The 18,283-nt window shown below is 53.9% G+C and overlaps 1 protein-coding gene and 1 long non-coding RNA gene across 2 annotated transcripts in view; one reads left to right on the top strand and one right to left on the bottom strand.

The window, feature by feature from the left end:
• Positions 1–10,205, bottom strand: part of CYP26B1 (cytochrome P450 family 26 subfamily B member 1) — a 28,359-nt gene extending 18,154 nt beyond the window's left edge. Inside the window, exons 1-2 of the mRNA XM_021001163.2 lie at positions 8,790–10,205; positions 3,761–3,985 (exon numbers count right to left, since the gene is read on the bottom strand). Of these exons, the coding sequence (XP_020856822.1) occupies positions 3,761–3,985; positions 8,790–8,993 (429 nt within the window). The 5' untranslated portion in view covers positions 8,994–10,205. The remainder of the gene's footprint in view (positions 1–3,760; positions 3,986–8,789) is intronic.
• Positions 2,536–3,342, top strand: LOC144455724 (uncharacterized). The gene is made up of 2 exons (XR_013484418.1): positions 2,536–3,086; positions 3,228–3,342. It is a non-coding gene; the product is annotated as an uncharacterized LOC144455724 (long non-coding RNA).
• Positions 10,206–18,283: the final 8,078 nt, after the last annotated feature.

Genomic DNA, 18,283 nt, shown 5'->3' with positions numbered 1-18,283 from the left:
CTTTTCCCATCATCCTTCAAGGCTCCCTTCAAGCTTGGCTTCCCAAGAAAGACAGGAAGGGTGCAGGGCATCCCAGGTCTCTGGATATCTCCCTCCTCAAAACTTGGACAGCACATGTGGTCTGAATTCTTCCTTAGACACTTGCCACCTTCTACTGAGAGATGAGAGCACATTTTTCCTGGGTGTGTTTTTAGCTCCAAAACCAGCCTGGAAACTCCTAGAAAGGAAGACCGCCCTTCCCTTTTCTGTATTCCTTCCCTTAAGGGAAGGCTTCCCTGCCTACTAAAGGATGGACGGCCATTCTATTCCAGGGGAGTCTTCAAACGCTTCCCCAAGGAACTCTTCTCCAAGCCCGATCCCTAGGGGCTATTGGATGAGCAGGCTTCAGGGACTGCGCAATGGCCCAAAGCCCACCCTCTCCAGGAAGCTGTCTCTGATTTCCTGTGGGGTCTCCCTCCTCCTTCAATACTAGATTCCCATCTCTTATTTACTTAGTAAGCAGTGTATCGTATCACTTGGGCTTATATGCTGGCCCTCCTCCTTACTAGAAGCATGACCCTGGGTAAATAACTTCCATTCCCTCATCTATAAAATGAGGGGGCTGGCCTCAGAAATCCCTTCCAGTTCTGGACTGAAGAGCCTATGAATTACACATCCTTACAACTGGCTTCAAATAGAAAAACACAAAACTCAAAAGACCCAATATAATCTGCTTACAAAAGCTACAGAGTTTCAAGTTGCATAGAAATCCTAACAATTTTAAAATAACCTTTATCTTTGATACAAAAATAAAGATGCATTGATGACTATTTAAACATAACAAGTATTATTAAAATTAAAGGTTAACTTTTTTTAATCTTTTTTTTTAATTTAGTTAGGCAATGGGGTTAAGTGACTTGCCCAGGGTCACACAGCTAGTGAGTGTTATGTGTCTGAGGCCAGATTTGAGCTCAGGTCCTCCTGAATCCAGGGCCAGTGCTCTATCCACTGCGCCAACTAGATGCCCCTAAAGGTAAACTGTTAAAAAAAAAAAAAAGAATTCCACGTTTGTCCTGTCTGGCTCCAGATCTATAGTCCATGTGCCTGGGCCTGCTTGCCTCCTACTAGACTAAAGGCTCCCTGTGGGCACACTGCCACACACAGACCTTTGGTCACCTTAGGGAAATGCCGGCAGCAGAGCAATAACCCCTGGATTCCTATATAATAAAGTCGCTTCTAGATAAAGCTTTAAGGTTTGTAGGCCTTTACAAACATGGTTTCTTTGGTTCCTCACAACAACTTTATGAGATACTGATCATTATTATCCCCATTTTCTAAATGAGAAAACTGAGGCTGGGAGACATCCAATGATTCCAGGTCATCTTGGGCATAGAAGTGAGTTTTGAACCCACAACCTCTAACTCCAGAGTCCCGTTGCTAGCACAATCTTATCAAGTTTGTTTTTCCCTGTGTCTGGCACAATGCTGAGAAAGGAGGAAGGAATAAGCAGTTATTAAGTCTGTATATGTGCCAGGCATTCTGCTAAATGTTGAAGATACAAAGAAAGGCAAAAGATAGTCTTATAGGGGAGATAACCCGAAAATAATAATGTACAAACAAGATCCATGCACAATAAACTGGAGAAAAACAATAGAGGGAAGGCATTAACAATTAAGGGGGATGAAGAAAGGCCCCCCTCCCCTTCTGCCCTGAATTTCTGAATCTCCTCCAGGGATCTTGTATTTTTCTGGGTAAATATCTTGTAGAGCTGGTTAGTGGATAGTGTATCTAGTATCTAGTTAGTGTATCTAGATACCATGGTCTCTCCCCCCCACGGGGAAGTTCTTTGATTCTGTATCTTCCTTTGTATCCTCAGCACCTGCCACACAGCATTCTCTTAATAAATGCTTGCTGACTGAAATGAAATGCTCTAATGAATCGATGGCAATAAAGGCATTAAAAATTTTAAAGCCTAAAATGCCAGAAGCTCCTTGGGTAGAACGTGAGTTCTTCTGGGCCGGGACTGATTGCCTCATTTTGTTTGCTTATTTTTGTCTATAATGCCTAGAACATAGTAGGCTCTTAATTAGGGATAGTTAAATTGAATCGAGTTGAGCTCTATTAATGACAATGCCCCACGTGCCTTCACATTCATAATCATTCCTTAAAGACCTCAAAGGACAACTACTTCAATTCCTTCATTTTGCAGATGAAGAAACTGAGGCCTGGAAAGAGAAAGGGGGATGGGAGGTTGGGCTCTGGTCCCTGAGGTCCCCTCCAGCCCGAGATCTCTGAGCCCGTTTGAAGGGGAAGGCTGTCCCAGCCCCCCAAACTCTGTACATCAAATAGAAGGAGCTTCTTTCCCCGGCCGCCTGTCCCCAGCTTGGGTGAGGACCCAGTGAACCCAGGACTTGGGAGGTGGAGGTGGGAAGTGGGGGCGTGCCCAGCCGTCTGTCTCCCTGGCAGCTTTAAGAAAGGAAGTTGGGGGCGGTGCTCCGGGCTCAGCTTTGGGGTTACTGTAGTTCAAACAGCACGTGCCACGGGGCGGACCCCGGGGAGACGCTGAGGCTGCTGCGGAGGCAGCGAGAAGGAGGCGGGAGAGCGTGGCAGGGCGGGCTGGGGAACTCCGAGCTCTAACACCCTCCTCTACTTTCCCTTCCTGTTTAGGGCCCTGGGGCCGGCCAGGAAAGGGGGGTGCTCAGGGATGCCCCCCACATCGCTGCGCCCAAGTTCTGCTCCTGGCTCCCAGAGTGAGTGCCCGGAGGGGCCCGGATCCCGTTCGCTCCCTGCGGTCACACACCCCCCACCCCCAGCCTAGCATTGCCCTTTTAAATTCCTCTATAGAATCTCAGAAGGAACGCAGCGGTTTGAGCTTGGGATGCTCGTAACTTTCGAGCCGGGTCTCAAGGTTCGGACCCCGAACGTTGAAACTCGGCAACTGCCACGAGCTTGGCCCCCCACCCCCGCTCCCAACCCACCCCTCAAGCCTGAAACCCTCCCTCGCGCCCCCCCCCCGCCCCCAGTGCCTATCGTGAGACACGAAAAAGCCAAAGACAATCCCACTGGAGGCGCTGGCGGTCCCCTGGCGTTCCCCGTCTCCGGTGGAGGTAGAAACGATTGGGGGAGGGGTTAGGGAAGGGCCCGGGGTCCCACAGACCGCCAGGGGGCAGGAGGAGGGAGAGAACGGGCACCGCGCAGCTCGGGCTGGGAAGGGTGGGAAGAAGGGGGTGATGTGTCCTTGTCACCAGAGCGCGATCCAGCAGAGTGAGGGCGCTACGGCGCAGGGGGCGCGGGCTGCTATCTCCGCCACAGTGCCTGCAGGGCACAGGGAAGAGAGGACCTGAACCCGGGTGGAGCAGGTAAGGAGGAGGCCAAGGGATCAAGAGGGTCTGATGGTGGAGGGGGCTCCGCCCAGAGAGTCCTGGGAATTTGAACTGGTGGAGGATAGAGAGCGCCTCTGCACACACATTCTCCTTCCTTCTGGAGCTGGAAAGGGCCCCTGAAGCCATCTAATGCAAGCTTTCGTTTCGCAGGAGGGGAAACTGAGACCCGGAGAAATGTCGATTTGCCCAAAGTAGCAGGAAGCTTTCCCTTCCCTAGCGAGGGTGGGGGGCGCTGGTGCGAGGATACAGGGAGATCAGCCTTAGCCTGAATGATTGGTCAGGGGAGGAGTGAAGGGGGCGTGGAAAGTAACAGGGGTCTGGAAACCTGAAAATGAAACCAAGCGAACGGAAAACCGAGCTTGCCCACAAGGAAGGCCGAGGCGAGTCGAGAGCCTTACCTTCCTCTTGTTTCGATGGACGTCGCCGATGGAGTTGGCCACGGTGTTGGGGCCCAGCAGCATGCGCGTGCTCCGCGGCCACTCGGTGCTCACCAGGTGGTGCTCGCCCATAAGGATCTTGCGCACGTTCTCCGCGCCTGTCACTCGGATCAGCGGCCGCCCCAACAAGTGGGTCTTGAATACATTGCCATACTTCTCTCTCCGAGACGACTGGAAGCACGAGCCCTGGGGGCGGGGAGGGGGGGCACGGGGAAGGGACAGATAGGCAGCCAGTCATTTCCAGGTCAATCAAGGAAACTTTTTTTAAAGCGAATAGAGAGGAATAGGATGATGTAAGGCACCTTGGGGACCGTCTTGTCCAATCCCCACATTTCACAGGTGAGGAAACTGAGGCCCTTAGAAATAAAGTGATGTCCAATATCACCCAGATAGTAAGCGTGATAACAGCGCTGGGGGAGGGTTGGGGGAATCAGAGGCAGACTACTTTGGGTAATGTCCCCAAATATTTTACATATGCTATCTCATTTGATTCTTGGCTCCTTGGATACTATCATTAATTTTACAGATGAGGAAACTGAGGCTGAGAGGGGTTAAGTGATGATCACAACAATCAATAGCTATTAAATATATGAGACGGGATTTGAACCCGGGTCTTCCTGACTCCAAGTCCATCCTGGATGGTGTGTGTGCCTAGGGCGGGGAGGGAAGAAATTCCACTGACTCTTCTTCCCTTTGTGACCTTCAGGGACTAGGGAGATCCGCAGGATCTCCAACAGAACTGTTTTTTGCCCTTCAGCCCTCCCCTGCTTTCTCTCCTCTCTATCACTGACGTCTTATTTTATTTTTTTCAAACACCAACTGGAAAAGACATCATAATCTCCGTGGTAATAAGTGGAGACGCGCAGCCCGTTGGCAATAAGTCGGATAACATTTTCTCTACAAACCCCTCTCCCCTGGCCCCCGGCTTTTAACTGCGGCTCTCCAAACCGTACGGGGCGATGTGCGGAGCCGCGAGCCCCAGAGGGACCCCAAGCGGCCCCGCCCCGCCCGAAGCCCTGCTCCCCACCCCCTCCCATCCTCAGCCCGACCCAACCCGCCTCATCCACTCTTAGAATAAATCTTTCCAGGCTCCTGTCCACGGGCTGGCGATTCCCTGCCGGATGGCCAATGGCCAGTGCCTATTTATAGCCGCTCACCGTCCCCTCCTCCCCGGGGCGGCCGCTCTAGAGCGGGGTAGGGAGGGGGTGCCGGGGCGGGGTGGGGGGAGAGGGAGGGAATTTCTGTGCTTGGCAAAAAAATATATATTATATATAATTTTAATTTTTTTCTCGGTATTTTAATATGATGTCATCCGCCGTCTTGCCGGCGCACTCTGGAGGGCGGCAGGGCTTCGGGGTGGTTTATGGCCACTGAAATAATAAATTTATTTCAGAACATAACCATAATAGAAAAGTGAGTTCCCTGCCGCCCTAGGGCTCCCGAGCCGCCTCCGGGCGGGATTCCCAGGCGGATCCGAGGCGAATCGGGACGGGGCGGACGGTGGAGCCCCTGCTGCGGGACAGAGCAGAAGAAGGGAGGAGGGGGATGAGGAGGGGGGCGGAGAGGGGCTGGGTCGCCGCGGAAGCCAGACACAGAAGTGGTTTTGTCGGCTGTGGGTTAATTAGGGGGCGATTACGCAGCCCGGAGGGGCGGGGCGGGGTGCGGGGCTAGTGAGCAGGGACTGCAGGTAACTCGATCCCAGCCGTCTGGGCCCGGAGTAGGGGGTGGCGGGCAGTAAATTGGGACGACCCCGACCAGGCTGCCTGGAGTTGGGGGGGGGCTTTGGAATGACAGGAAGCCCTTCAAAATTTCCAAAGGGCTGGGGGCTACGGAGGAAGCAGAGTTCCTCTCTCGGTCCGACGTTGGTCACTGTCGGCTCCCCTTCTCCCCACCCCCAATCCGTTAACACCGGAGGGAAATTACCTGTCTACCTTCTGCCCCCTTCCTTTCCTCCCCCACTGAGGTGGTCGTGTTGGGTCTTAAGATCCTCCCACCCCCACCCAATGGACCAATGTGGGGGAAAGAGGAGGATATGAGCCCAGCGTCTTTCTTCAAACCCCTATCGATCCCCGTGAGTTCTCCCCCTCACCTCAACCCGCCTTCTCCTCACTTTTCTTTCTTTCAGGGAAAAAGAAGACCAGAAGTCAATCTGTGTGTATGTCTGTGTGACTGTCTCTCATATACACCCACATCTACACCTCCTTCCTCCCCGCCCCCCCCCACACGCACAGGCACGCAAGTCTAGAACCCCTGCTCCAAGCTGGGCTGCAGCCTTCCGACCCAGCCAGGACTTCTCAATCACTTTTCCACATGGCCTTCCGCACAGGGGCGAAGCGAGGCCGCGCCGCCGCGCCGGAGCCGTCTGGGGAGCAAGGGCAGGAGGGAAGAGAAAGTTGGGGAAGTTCGCAAGGCCCCTGTGCAGGCCACGGGCCCACGAGAAGTTGGGGGGCCGAAGCTTCGGGGTCCCTGAAGGAGGGACTCTAGATATTGGCTCCCGCCTCCGTCTACTCGGCACGGCCTCCCGATCGCCTAAGTGCCGACTCACTTGAGAGCTATCCCTTAATAAGAGGGAGAAGCTGCACTGGGCGGGGGCCACAGTGGGTTTTGGGGGGCTCCCTGTTTTTTTTCTAGAGTTGGCTGTGAGTTTCCTGAGGGCGCCTTCTCCCCCTCTTCCCCCTCCCCAGTTCTTCGCCTCTGATCTGCTTAACTATAATTAAGTGCGCTTTTGGTGGCATTAATAAAGACTTATTTGTCCTCCGTTTCCACCGTCTGCCTCCACAAAGAGGACTTTCATCGGGGCGGCCACTCCAGCCGCGAGTCCAATTTATACAAAAATGTTGTATTTTTAGCTCGGGGCTCTGTTTAGATGGCGCTCAGTGGAAAGGGAGAGCCCTTAGAGGGACCCCCGTAAAAATCTGACAAATGGCCCCGAAAAACATAAAGGTCCGATTCACCAGGGCGCCCGTTAACCCCTTGGACGCCGCTGCCCCCTCCCCCCTCCCTCACTTGGACCTGGACTGCAGGCAACCCCAAGCCCTCTCAGTTTGTGGGACTCCCCCCTGGGCGGGGCTGGGGGCGCCGGGCAGGGGGGGTGGGTACAGGATCGTCTGGGATGTGATTTGAAGCCTGCAGCTCCTGCAGACCGCGTAGGGAGCCCGCCGCCGCGGCCTCTGTGGCTTCTGAAATTTTATTTCTTAACTTCGCGGCCAAAAAATCCCAGTCGGCCGCTGTTAACCCTTTCTGCGCGGCCCAGGTGGGAGGGAGAGGAACTCGGAGGCTGCCGCGCCTCCCTGATGGTCTCGAGTGGATTGTGTCAAACGCGCGGGAGCGCGCGCGCGCACACACACGCACACACACACACACACACACACACACCTCCCGCTAAAGGAATGCGGGAGACAAACAGAGCGCCCCTCCCTCGGAAGCAGAGACCCGACGGGGCGAAAGTGGGCTAGGGACGTGTAAAAGATGGCCTTCCCCTCGCCCCCTCACTTGATCTACCTGAGAAATGACCAAGACCGGCTATTCCAAGCTGGTTTTCCCGTTTCTAACCAGACTCTTCTCTACCAGGGTGTGCATAGCATCCCCCTCACCACTTTCCTCCAGCGCCATAGGAAGAAAGCTAAGCGCTGCTTGGTTTCAGGTCAGCTTCCCTTCTGCATTCCCAACCCCCCACCCTCACCCCACCACCCCCATCCACACTACCATCTATTTGGCTCTTAAAGCTCCCACTCCCCACCCCACTATGAGGGACAGCTAGGGGGCAGGGGGGATATCACATTGCAATAGCTATTGTCTAGCACTTAACCAGGTTAATTCCGGTTAATCTCCACAATACCTCCGAGTCCAGTCCGCGTCCTCCCCACCCTCACTCCTACCCCCAGATACCCAAAGGCTCTTGGGGTTGCGAGATTTCTGAGGCTAAACCGGGAGCACAAGCTGAGCTCCAGGGTCACACGTGGCCCAACAGTCCCTTCCTTCTCTGTCTTCCTTGGGCAGCCCTAACTAACCTCGCCGCCCTCCTATTTCTTCTTCAAGATAAATAAACAGAGCAAACTTTTCCAAACAGGTAGCCGCGTGCCTCGGGCTTCCCCAGCTTGTCACTTTTCCTTTCGTGTACGCAGACATACAAACACACACACACAAACACATACTCTCCCAGAATGCGAGCTTTACCTGGCCAAGCTGAGCCAGCTGCCAGGACCCGGCCCTCTCCTTAAAGAGACAAGTCCTCCTGGGAAGGCTGGCTCGAATCTCCTCTCCTTCCTCTCTACCCGCTTTGCGCCCCCAGCCTAGCCCAGGCCGCCCCAGCCGCAGCTCCGGCAGTGTGGGGACCAGACAGCAGGCGAAGAAGCACCGAAGAGGCAGGTGGGTAGGAAATAGCGACGTGCTCAGGCTAGGGGTCTCCCCTTCGACAGCCAAAAGCCACACGCTCGCCCCATTGAAGAACTCACACCTGGACTGCCATATATACAACCCCCCCATCTCTGAGGGTCCACTCTACACCTGCCCCACTCCTGCAAATGGTTTTTGGAGGAGTTGAGGATAAGTGGATTTAAGGTTCTAGAGCGCTTCCCACAGCCAGGGAGACTCCCTTTCGCCAGGCACCAGGTTCCACAGCCGCCCTGGTTCGCTATCCGTAAGACTCCCCAGCGGTCAGTCTAACCTCCCGTCACATTTCCAGAAGATTGCCAAGTGGACATGCACTTTTCCCCTTTCCCCCTCGCCTGGAGTCTACAGGAGAGCCTCCCTTCAGCAGAACCCCATTTCCTCCTTACCTCTTGCCACACCTCCCACCTGCGCCACCTTTCATGACCCCCTAGTATGCTCCTCTGTGCCCTCCTCCTAAGGAGCCTCCTCCCCAATGCCCCCAAAGTCCAAGCCTAATCGGCCAGCCATCCCTGAGGCGAGACAGCGCTCATTCAGGGGCTGCGGCAGTAGGCTGGGACCGGTCCAAACAGGAGGGGAGCCCGCGCGCGCGCGCCCTTACCTGGAGCAGCCAGTGACCCGTCTCGCCGATCAGGGGGAAGCCCATGGAGCCCTTAGGAATGGGCAGCTTGCAGCTCTTGTCCCGGGTGGCCGCCCAGCGCAGCTGCCACAGCTGCTGGGACACAGCCAAGAGCAAAGTCACCGAGACCAGGCAGGCGGCGAAGGTGGCCAGAGCCGAGACCAGATCAAACCCCTCAAAGAGCATATTTTTGGTTGGTTCTCTGGCTGGCTCCAAGTGCTTGGGAGGGAGGGGAGAGAGGAGGGGAGGCGGTGGGGGAGGGGAGCAAAGGGAAAGGATGGAGCCGGAAACGGGGCTGCGGTGTGGGGTCCCTTGCCCGCTCCCCAGATGCAGAGAAGGCAAGGGGGTGGGACTGGGGAGAAAGAGCCTGAAGTGTCAGAGGGAATGGGGGGGGGGAACCTGCCTTAAAAAAAAAAAGACCCGAGGCCACTCAAAGTGTAACTTTGTTTTGTGTTCCTTTATAGAGGGGTGGGGGGCGGCTGAGGGGACCGGGGCGGGGACTGGACTAAGGACAAAGCGCTCAAGTTCGCCCGCTCTCGCTCTCTCGCTCTCTCGCTCTCCAAGCACCACGCTTGGTGAACTTGGGAAAACTTGGGCCGGCGGACCCCTCCCCCTCGCTCCGAGGAAAGGCCAAAAAAAATTAATTAATTAAAAAAATATAAGATGAAACAAAAACGAAAAATTAAAGTGCAATCAATTCGTCCAAAGGATTTGTTTTTAATTCCAATTTCGGAGGAAAAAATTAAAAATGCTAATTAAGGAGGAAAGGAGAGGGTGTCTCCCCCAGATCAAAAAATCACCGGAGAACCCCCAAAACTTTTGGGGGGAAGAGGAAAGGAAGTGGTGGTTTGGGAAATGAGGGGACCTACCCCCCGACTCTGTATCAGTTCAAACTTTAATGCGGTGCCTCAGCCTCTAAAAGCTGCCTGTGCGCCCCTGCAACGGCTGCGGCCAGAAGTGAGGAGCAGAGCAGAGCGGACGAGACGGAGTGAGCAGCTAACGCGGGGCGGACGAGACCGACGCCGAGAGCAGCCCGAGCCCGAGCCGGAGCCGGAGCCGGAGCCGGAGCCGGAGCCGGAGCCGGAGCCGGAGCCGGAGCCCGAGGGGAGGAGGAGACGGAGGAGGAGGAGGCGCGGGCCGGTGGGAGGGAAGGAGGGAGGGGGTGAGGCGGGGTGGGGTTGGGGGGCGGGCGGTGGAGAAGCCGAGCTGGGTTATTGTATCAATCAGCAAAGGCAGGCACTCCGCAGGATTTTGTCTCTGGTCTCTGGACTTGCTGCTAGGGAAAGGGGGGAGGGGGAAGGGGAGAAAGAGGGAAAAGAGAAAAAAAACAGAAGAAGAAATAAAGCAGGAGGCAGGATTTCAGGGCTGGTGGTTTTAAAAGCTTCTCAATGTGATTTGAGGCGATGCGTGTGTTTATATAGGGGCGGGAGGCTGCGCCGTGGGCGCTCAGCCAGTCTCCCCCTCCGCCAGCCTCCCCCCTCCCCCTCTCCGCCCGCCGCGCCCCCCCCCCGACTCTTACAAAGCCGGAGGCGTGGTGAGAGGCCGGGCCCAGCGGCCCGGGAGCGTGTGAGTGTTGGATGCGCGCCCGCCCGCCCGCCTGCCTGCCGGGGACCCACTTGTAGCCGGTGAAGGATCAAACTCAGTTCGCCTCTCCCTCGGCCCTCTCTGTCCATCCGTCCTCTGTCAGCTGTCCGGGCCGCGCGTCTGCCTTGCGCTGGGCTCGGCACCTAAGACGAAAAGACACACAGATTACACACACACACACACACACACACACACACACACACACACACACACACACCCCACTAGCACCAGGACGCCCGCTCAGTCAGAGTGGGGATCTCTTGGCCCCTAGACCCCAGCCCTGACACTGGAGCCCCCTACCACGGCTGCCAGCCTCCAGCCTGGTCGGGCGACAGGCGCATGGAGATAGGGGGCCTCCCCCTCCCGGACAGCTCACTCCCGGGAGAAAGTGCCCTAGATTCGCGGCTCAGCCCGCCGAGCCGAAGAGGGGTGGCGAGAGTCGGGGGTGACCGGGGATTGCTCCCCCTCCCCCCGCCCGGGCGCCGGCTGGACGCACGTCGGACGGCAGCCAGGCGGGCTAGTCTGGGCGCTCCTGCTGAGTCCGAGAGCTGGGCGGGGCGGGCGGAGCCCCGGGGCACAAGCGTTCATTGATACAAATAGGTAAATAAACACGCTCCGAAAGGGGCCGCCACCTTCCCGCGCTGGCTGCCCAGGGGCGGGGGGGGGGAGCGGGGGGGGAGTGTGTGAGAATGACACGTGTGTGCGCAACATGTGTGCCCCTGCAGTTAGAACGTGTGGAGCTGTGCGGGGTGTGTGTGTGTGCGCGTGTGTGCGCGCGCGCCAGAGGTGGAAAAGGTGGCCTGTACTTGGGCCTGTCTAATTTGAGGAGGGGGCTCTCATCTCTCCAGGAACCCCTCCCCTTTCTTTTCCATCCACTCCTCGCCGGAGCCCCGTGATTGTGCCAAAACAAGACGTAATCCAACTCCCCCTTCCTCTAAACGGGAGTAACGTGTAGGTCTGTATGGTGTAAATGGAGGGGGGGAGTATCTGTGGTGGATATGTGTGCGGGCTGTGGGTGTGGGTGTGCGCGGTGGAAACTGACTTGCACGCCTCTTCGCACCTTTCTCTCTCGAATCCAGACACCAGCGGCGCCTCTGCTTTCTGAACGCCGCGTTCCTACTTTGGAGCTATGAATGAGAGAGGAGGCCAGACGGGAGGATGAAAGTCTGCGTGTGCGTGTGCGCACGTGTGAGTGTGTGTGTGTGTGTCTGTCCGCTTCTTCCAAGGTCCTCCCTGTGTTTGTGCCTGGGCATGTATGCTCGGGTCTGGATGCGTGTGTGCAAAATATGTTTGGGTGCTTTTCTGTCTCTGTGGCGCACTGAGGTTTGGGGGAGCGAAATCTCTCTGCCTGCCTCTCCGGCCCTCTCACTCTTTGCCCTATAACCCCACCTGGTGGACAATTGTGGCACTGCAGCTCTGGGAGAAGCAACCCCCCCCATACACACGCACACCCTGTACTCCATACCCTTTCTCCTTCCCTTCTTCCACCTTTTACCTCGTCCTAACAAAAGAAAACAAAGCCGAAAAAAAGGGAAATAACACCTCCAGCCTTTGAGTCAGCGTCAGTAACTAGGAGATTAAGACGGGGAAGCGCTTGTGGGGGTCCACATCTGACCAAGGGGGAGGAGCTTCAGGGAGCCTCCTTATCCCTCTCCCCAGGTCAGGGGCTTCACCAAAGAATTGTGTTGGCTCCTTCCCCAAAAAGGGATGGAGGGCCATGGGGTGGGGATTAGTGGGAGGGGCATAGCTACCGAGGGTTACCAAGTGTCTCTAAAATTAGGTAGTCAAGGCCAAAAAAAGAGAGAGATGAAAATGATATGGATGAAAAGAGCCCTGGATTTATGTCAGAGGTCTGTCTCTATGTCTGCCACTGTGTACTTCCTGTGCCACCTCTCACAAACCACTTCCTTTCCCAGCCTCAGTTTCCCCAACTGTAAAATGAGAGGGTTAGATCAGACCCCCTCTAAGGTCCCTGCTATCTCTATGAGTTCCTGATTTATTTTTGAAAAAGAAATAACAATGATGCTTTATCAAGTTGGTTTAGATTTTGTAGATCTTGGAACTGGAGTGACTAACTACCCCTGACTTCTGGCAGGTTAATGTAGTATTATCCCAATTTTACAGAGGAGAAAACTAAGGCCAGGAGAAGAAAAATAACCTAGCCCAAGTTACCCAGTTAGCCTTTGTGTGAAGCTGACAACTTCCATAGACCTTCTTCTTCCATGCAAATGAAAAAGCATTATTTAAGGAAAACCCAGCATTAGATGGAGATTACCAGGAGGAAGGTCAGAGAACGGGGAGACAGAACATCTAAGAGGCAAGTCAGATGGAAAGGCCCCATGGTCTATGGATATAGCAGAGGCTCATGCCTTTTCCTACAGGTCATTTCCACTGATAAAAACCATATCTGTTTCTGATGTTGACCACTGGACAGCCAAGGACATATCTCAATAGGACTCAGCCCCTTAAACTTAGCTCATACCCTTCATTGCTTCTGGCCTCCATGGCCAGTTTCCTCCTTTCTAAGAACATTCCTCCTCCTCCTTCCAGATCCTGCTGAAAATCTACCTGCTGTAGGGAGCCTTGCCTTCTCTGAGGCCTCCACCCACCTCCATTACTCTCCCAGTCACTGGGGAATCTGCCTCCTTTTGTCTTCACACACACACACACACACACACACACACACACACACAGAGAAACAGAGAGAGACAGAGACACACACACAGATTGAGAGAGAGAGCAGGTGCTATTATGCATTACTTCTAAATGTTTCTCTGTCCTTTTCTTGTGTTGGACTGTGTTTCTTCCCTCAGAACAGGGACTTCCTAAGGTCAGAGACTTGTCTCCCTACTTGAAGGAGGTACATAAGATGGGGGTATACCCAGCAAAGGGGCTGTGTCTCCTTCACTAGGCAGATCTGTCAGGTTATCAACAGGCATTATAGTGCCTACTCTGTGCTCAGTGCTGGGAATAAAAAGAAAGGCAAAAAAGAAAATCAGAAATAAAACCAAAAAAACCTCCCTTAAAATTGCAGTCATGGAATTTCCCTTCTAATGAGGGAGGGAACAAGATAGAGGCTCTCTGAGGAGAGGCCAGTGCCCAGGACCTCCCTGAGGGCAGGTGCTTCCTGCCTCCTTGAGCTCAGACCCACTAAGCCAAGCCTGGTCCTTGGTGAGAATGACAAGTTGACACTCCCAGATCAGAGTCCTGAGCTGGGCAGCTTGACAGTCTCCTGACCAGTGAGTTGGAGCCTGGAATCAAGGAGACCTGGGTTCAAATCCTGTCCCTGATACTTCCCTGGGTCTCAGTTTATTTCTCGGTATAATGAGGGAGCTGGGTGAGGCAGATGATCTCTAAGGTTTATTATTCTTCCCAGCTCTAAATCTGGGGTCCCTAAGAACCCATGGTATGAGCCACACTTCTTCAGCCTGCTCATCCTTGCCGTGCTCCCAGCAGAACCGGGTCTCCTTCCTTCCCTGGACTGTCTCCCATCCTTCAGTCCCACCTCTTCCCAGAAGCCTTCATCAACTCCCTTTGAAGATGCTGGCTATGATTCTCCCCCTAGCTCCCAACCAATACTTTACAATTCAACTCTCATTTTCTCTATTCTCTAGTACCTTGTCTCCTCCAGTAACTAAACTGGGGTCGCTGAGGGCCTGCAGGAGCTGCAGCTTTCCCTGCTCTACCCCGCCCCCCCCCTCAGTTTAGCTGAGCCCATGGCTGCAGTACTGCCCTGGAATACTGCAGTTTTCAGGGGATACAGTACTCCCCCTCCTCTTCCTTTCCTGGGCCTCATTGTCCCCACGTCCAGGAAGGCCAGAAGGATAAAGGCTTGGGGGGGTGGTAGCAGGGCAGCCTCCTGCCATTCATGTTCTTAGAAAATAGAGACAATGCAAAAGGTAACCCTAAGGGCTCTAAATATAGCCTACACACACACACACACACACACCCCTGGTATGCTCTACACTCACACAGGACACCTCACATCCATCCCAGGACTGAGGGGCCAATGCCCCACGGGCAGCTTTCCTTGGCCTCTCTGCACCCAGAGCGGTTATTTCGGGATGCAGGTGGGGGCAGCCTCATGGCTGATCCTTACTCCTCTCATCCCTCCCTCGCTTTCTCTCTCCCTCCCTCCAGTCAGTTAGCTGTGGCTTTGTTGCCCTGTAAGGGGCGGCAGGGACCAGAGCTTGGAGCTGGGCACAAACAAGCTGATTAGCGCCTCTTGTGGCTTTCTTGGGAGGAAAGTGGGGCTGAGCTCTCGGTGACCAAAGGAGGGGGCCACCAGAGCAGGAATCAGGGCTCTGGCCTCCCATCCCCACCTGCATGGCCCTTCCCCCCACCCCATACTTCTGCCACACGATTACCCCGAAGGTACTTTCTAATTCAGTGGCCCCAGGCTCATCCCATGAATGTCCATCACCCAGCTCTGTCTTCGCACTCCCTGGCTGCCCCCCATACTCATCTCCATCTCCTAGTTTCCCACCATTGGAGGAGGCCTTCCTCATCCTCACTCCTCCCCCCACGTTCTTCCTTTTGACATTCGCTCTTACATTCTCAGTATTTATCATGTCTATGCCTCATTATTGCTATGTAGTCTCCACTCCTCCTGAAGGGAAGGAGTGTTTTTGCCTTTCTGGGTGTCCCCAGCACCTAATGTGCCTTGGCACACAATAGGTGCTTAATAAATGCTTGTCTGATCTGTGTGGGGGAATGGGAGGGGAGACAACAGTAGTGATGTAGACATTTAGCCTTGGGGAAGTTGCCAGGAGCCCCCCAATGCATCCCCCAGGGTTCTCCTAACCCTGTCACACGTCCAATCAAGCCACCACCTGCCTGTCAGTCTAATTCCTCTTAAACAAAGACAGAAACACTATCTCCTCTCAGAAGTCCACTACATTGCCCAGTCACAAAGACCCCCACTGTGGTGACTCTCTGACCCTTATGGCTCCCATCCTCCAGAGACTTTGGTAGCCCTAGAGCCTCTGCACCTGTCTGTTGGCTGCCCTTCCTCTGTCTCTGTGTCTGTCTGGGAGCCCCCATGAGGAACCTGGGGCCAGGGTCAGAACTCACTTTCAGGACTCCCTCCCTCCCTTCCCCCAACTCTTCTCACATCTGGATGAAGTGAGTTCTGGGACAACAGTCTCAGACTAGAAGCAAACTTTCTCTCTCTTGCACACTCCCTGCTCCTGCTCCAAACAGCCCCTGGGGGAAAAATTAGAACTAAAAATGTCTGTGAATAACAACCCTACCCTTCCTGCTCTCTCCAAGCTCCTTCGGGTCTATCTTCTGATGATTCGCAACCCTGTTAGGTGCTGGGGAGATCTCTTATTATTCCCATTTTACAGAAGGTAAATGGCCCTAGATAGAAGATACCAGGCAGAATACATGGGGAAAGGGAGAGCCTCAGATCTCCACCCACCCCCACCTCCCAAAATTACTGATCTTCATGAAACTTTGGAAGCAACACTTAGCTCCCAGGAGATGATTGCCCCTACTTTGAATGTCGATGCTCTAGAACAGGGGTTCTTAATCTGGGATCCCTGTACTTAATTTTTAAAAATAACAATATTTTGATAGAATTGGCTTCCTTTGAAATCCTAAGTATTTTATCCATTATAAAACATGATTCTGAGAAGGGGCCCACAGGCTCCCCAAGACTGACTTCCCAAGGGGTCCAGGACACAAAACAAGCTTAAGAACCCTTGATTTAGAATGAGAAAGTGCGAAGTCATAATGAGGGCATTTTATACCCAGAGCAAGCACTAGAAACTGTCATCAGGGTGAACTTCACAAATTGGGCCTTCAGCTGTAAGGAGGCTAGGCAGAGGTCTGGGAAGAGCTTGGTAGCATCCTATCTTAACTAATTAGCTCTTTTGTTTCTATGCTGGTGGAGGACAGCCTCCTCCTTATATGGCACCCTGGGACAAAGCCCAATTGTCCTGCCCTAGTTATGGCCCTGAGTATCAGGGAAGACATACATGGATTTCTACAGGACCAGGCCTTAGAAGATATCTAATTCAATCTGTTGCTGTTACAAATGAGAAAGCTGGAGGCTAGAGGTTTAAATAACTGATTGCAGGGTAATCAAAGATCCAGAATTCAAACTGAGGTTTCTATCCTCCTAGACCAGTGGCCTTTGGGGAATGGGAGGAGCTCTGTCCTTGGGAGTTCAGGGGAACATCCAAATGCATTCCATGGAACTTCCTTGGGGGTATCCTCCCAGAGCACAGGCCTAGTGGGACTGAGGTCCAGGTAGCGGAGCCAGACAACTTCCCAAAGAGACTGGCAGTTCACCAATTACGGACTAAACCCTTATGCCGGTCCTAGACTGACCTCTAATCCCACTGGCTATTTACAAACACAGGCCATTGGCCACAAGAAATGAGCTGCCATCTCCTCTGCTAGAGACATAGCCCATACTGGCATTGGGCTGGGGCTGCTCTTGTCAGATTATGGCCTCCAGAATACATCACCCACATTGTTTCCCTTCTTATTGGACTTCCCTTCTTCAAGGGCAGACTTGTCTAGGAATATTTGTCAGGGGTGGAGGAGGGGAAGGATGCAGGTGACCATCCAGGGAGAGGAATATCTCCTGGGTCTAGCAGAGTGAGAAGAAGGCACAAAATCAGTAGGATGTCTGAAGGAAGATGTGTGAGAGCCAATTTGTCCCCTTTAGAAAAAGAACTAGGAGTGAGGAATCAGAGGGAAGGGCCACTTCATCGTCCCCAATTCTATTTACCCTGATCCAAGAGCCCTGGGTAGAACAGATTCCCCCCGGGCCCCACATCTAACAGGAGACATAGCAGAGTCCAACCCCCACCACACTGGACATGCTATTGCCCTGAATTATACCATCTTTCTACCTTTCACAGTTCTGATCCTTGAGGGCAGGGCCCCTGCCTCTGCCATCAGACCAGAGGTTCTCAGGAAAGAAGGGCCCTTCTCTTTCCTGTTTGCCTTGGTTTTCGATCCAGGATTCTACATATCAATCCAGGATTGATCAGCCAATATGGGACTTGACAAAGTAACAAGAAAACTCAGACGCAGCTATTCTCCCTTTCCCTAGTCATTGAGCTCTGTACTCTGTTCACAGCAGGGGGGCTGGGCCGCACTGAGCCATTCTCACCCTCTCTGAGGTCTGTTGTTAGTGAGACAGGAAAAGAAGGGAACAGATTTGCCCAGGAGTGGGAGACATGGTCAGCACCATTGTCTAGCCCTGACCTACTAACACCCAGGAGGGCTTAGAGGGTGGAAACCCAGGTGGGAAGAAGAGGGAGAAGGGGGAGAAGGACTGAGGTTGGGGAGTGGGGGGAGATGGTTTTGTTTTCTAATTAAAATGGTATTGATGCCTTTGATTTTCATCACAGTCATTTCTGGATATACTCCACCTCACCCACCCCCAGCCCCATTGTGGGTCGTCCCTTGTGACAAAGAAAAACAGCTGGAGCCAAACTGACAAAGTAACCCCATCTAACTGTGTGTGAAACATGATGCAGCTACAGCCCCCTCCCTTTCCAGAGAAAGGAGGTGCATTTGGGGAGGAGGTTTTTTAAAGGTGTGTGCGTGGTGGGCAGAGGTGAGCCCAGGTGATCTGGGCTAAGTCCAGAATGGAAATCACTGGAAATCAGTACCGTGTTCCCCACTGCTGTAACCCTGGCCTGAAGGGAAGGGAGGGAAGGGGCCTTGGGTCCCATGGAGAAGGTTTTGGTGACAGTGCTCTGAGGAGCAGTGGCTCATGCCCTCGATGATGCCCAAGGCTGACAAGTTAGATCACAGACCTAGGGCCAGAATGGCCCATTTCACCGTCTCTCCCTAACAAAAGCAGCCTTTATGCCCATAGCATCCACAGCTCATGAGACTATCTGGTCTAACCAATTTTACTGATGAGG

Source organism: Phascolarctos cinereus, unplaced genomic scaffold, assembly GCF_003287225.1.
Source record: "Phascolarctos cinereus isolate Bilbo 61053 unplaced genomic scaffold, phaCin_HiC Scaffold_2;HRSCAF=192, whole genome shotgun sequence".
NCBI classification, from domain to species: Eukaryota; Metazoa; Chordata; class Mammalia; order Diprotodontia; family Phascolarctidae; genus Phascolarctos; species Phascolarctos cinereus.
Note: the sequence above shows the minus strand (reverse complement) of the source record. Positions and strands in the feature narration are given on the sequence as shown.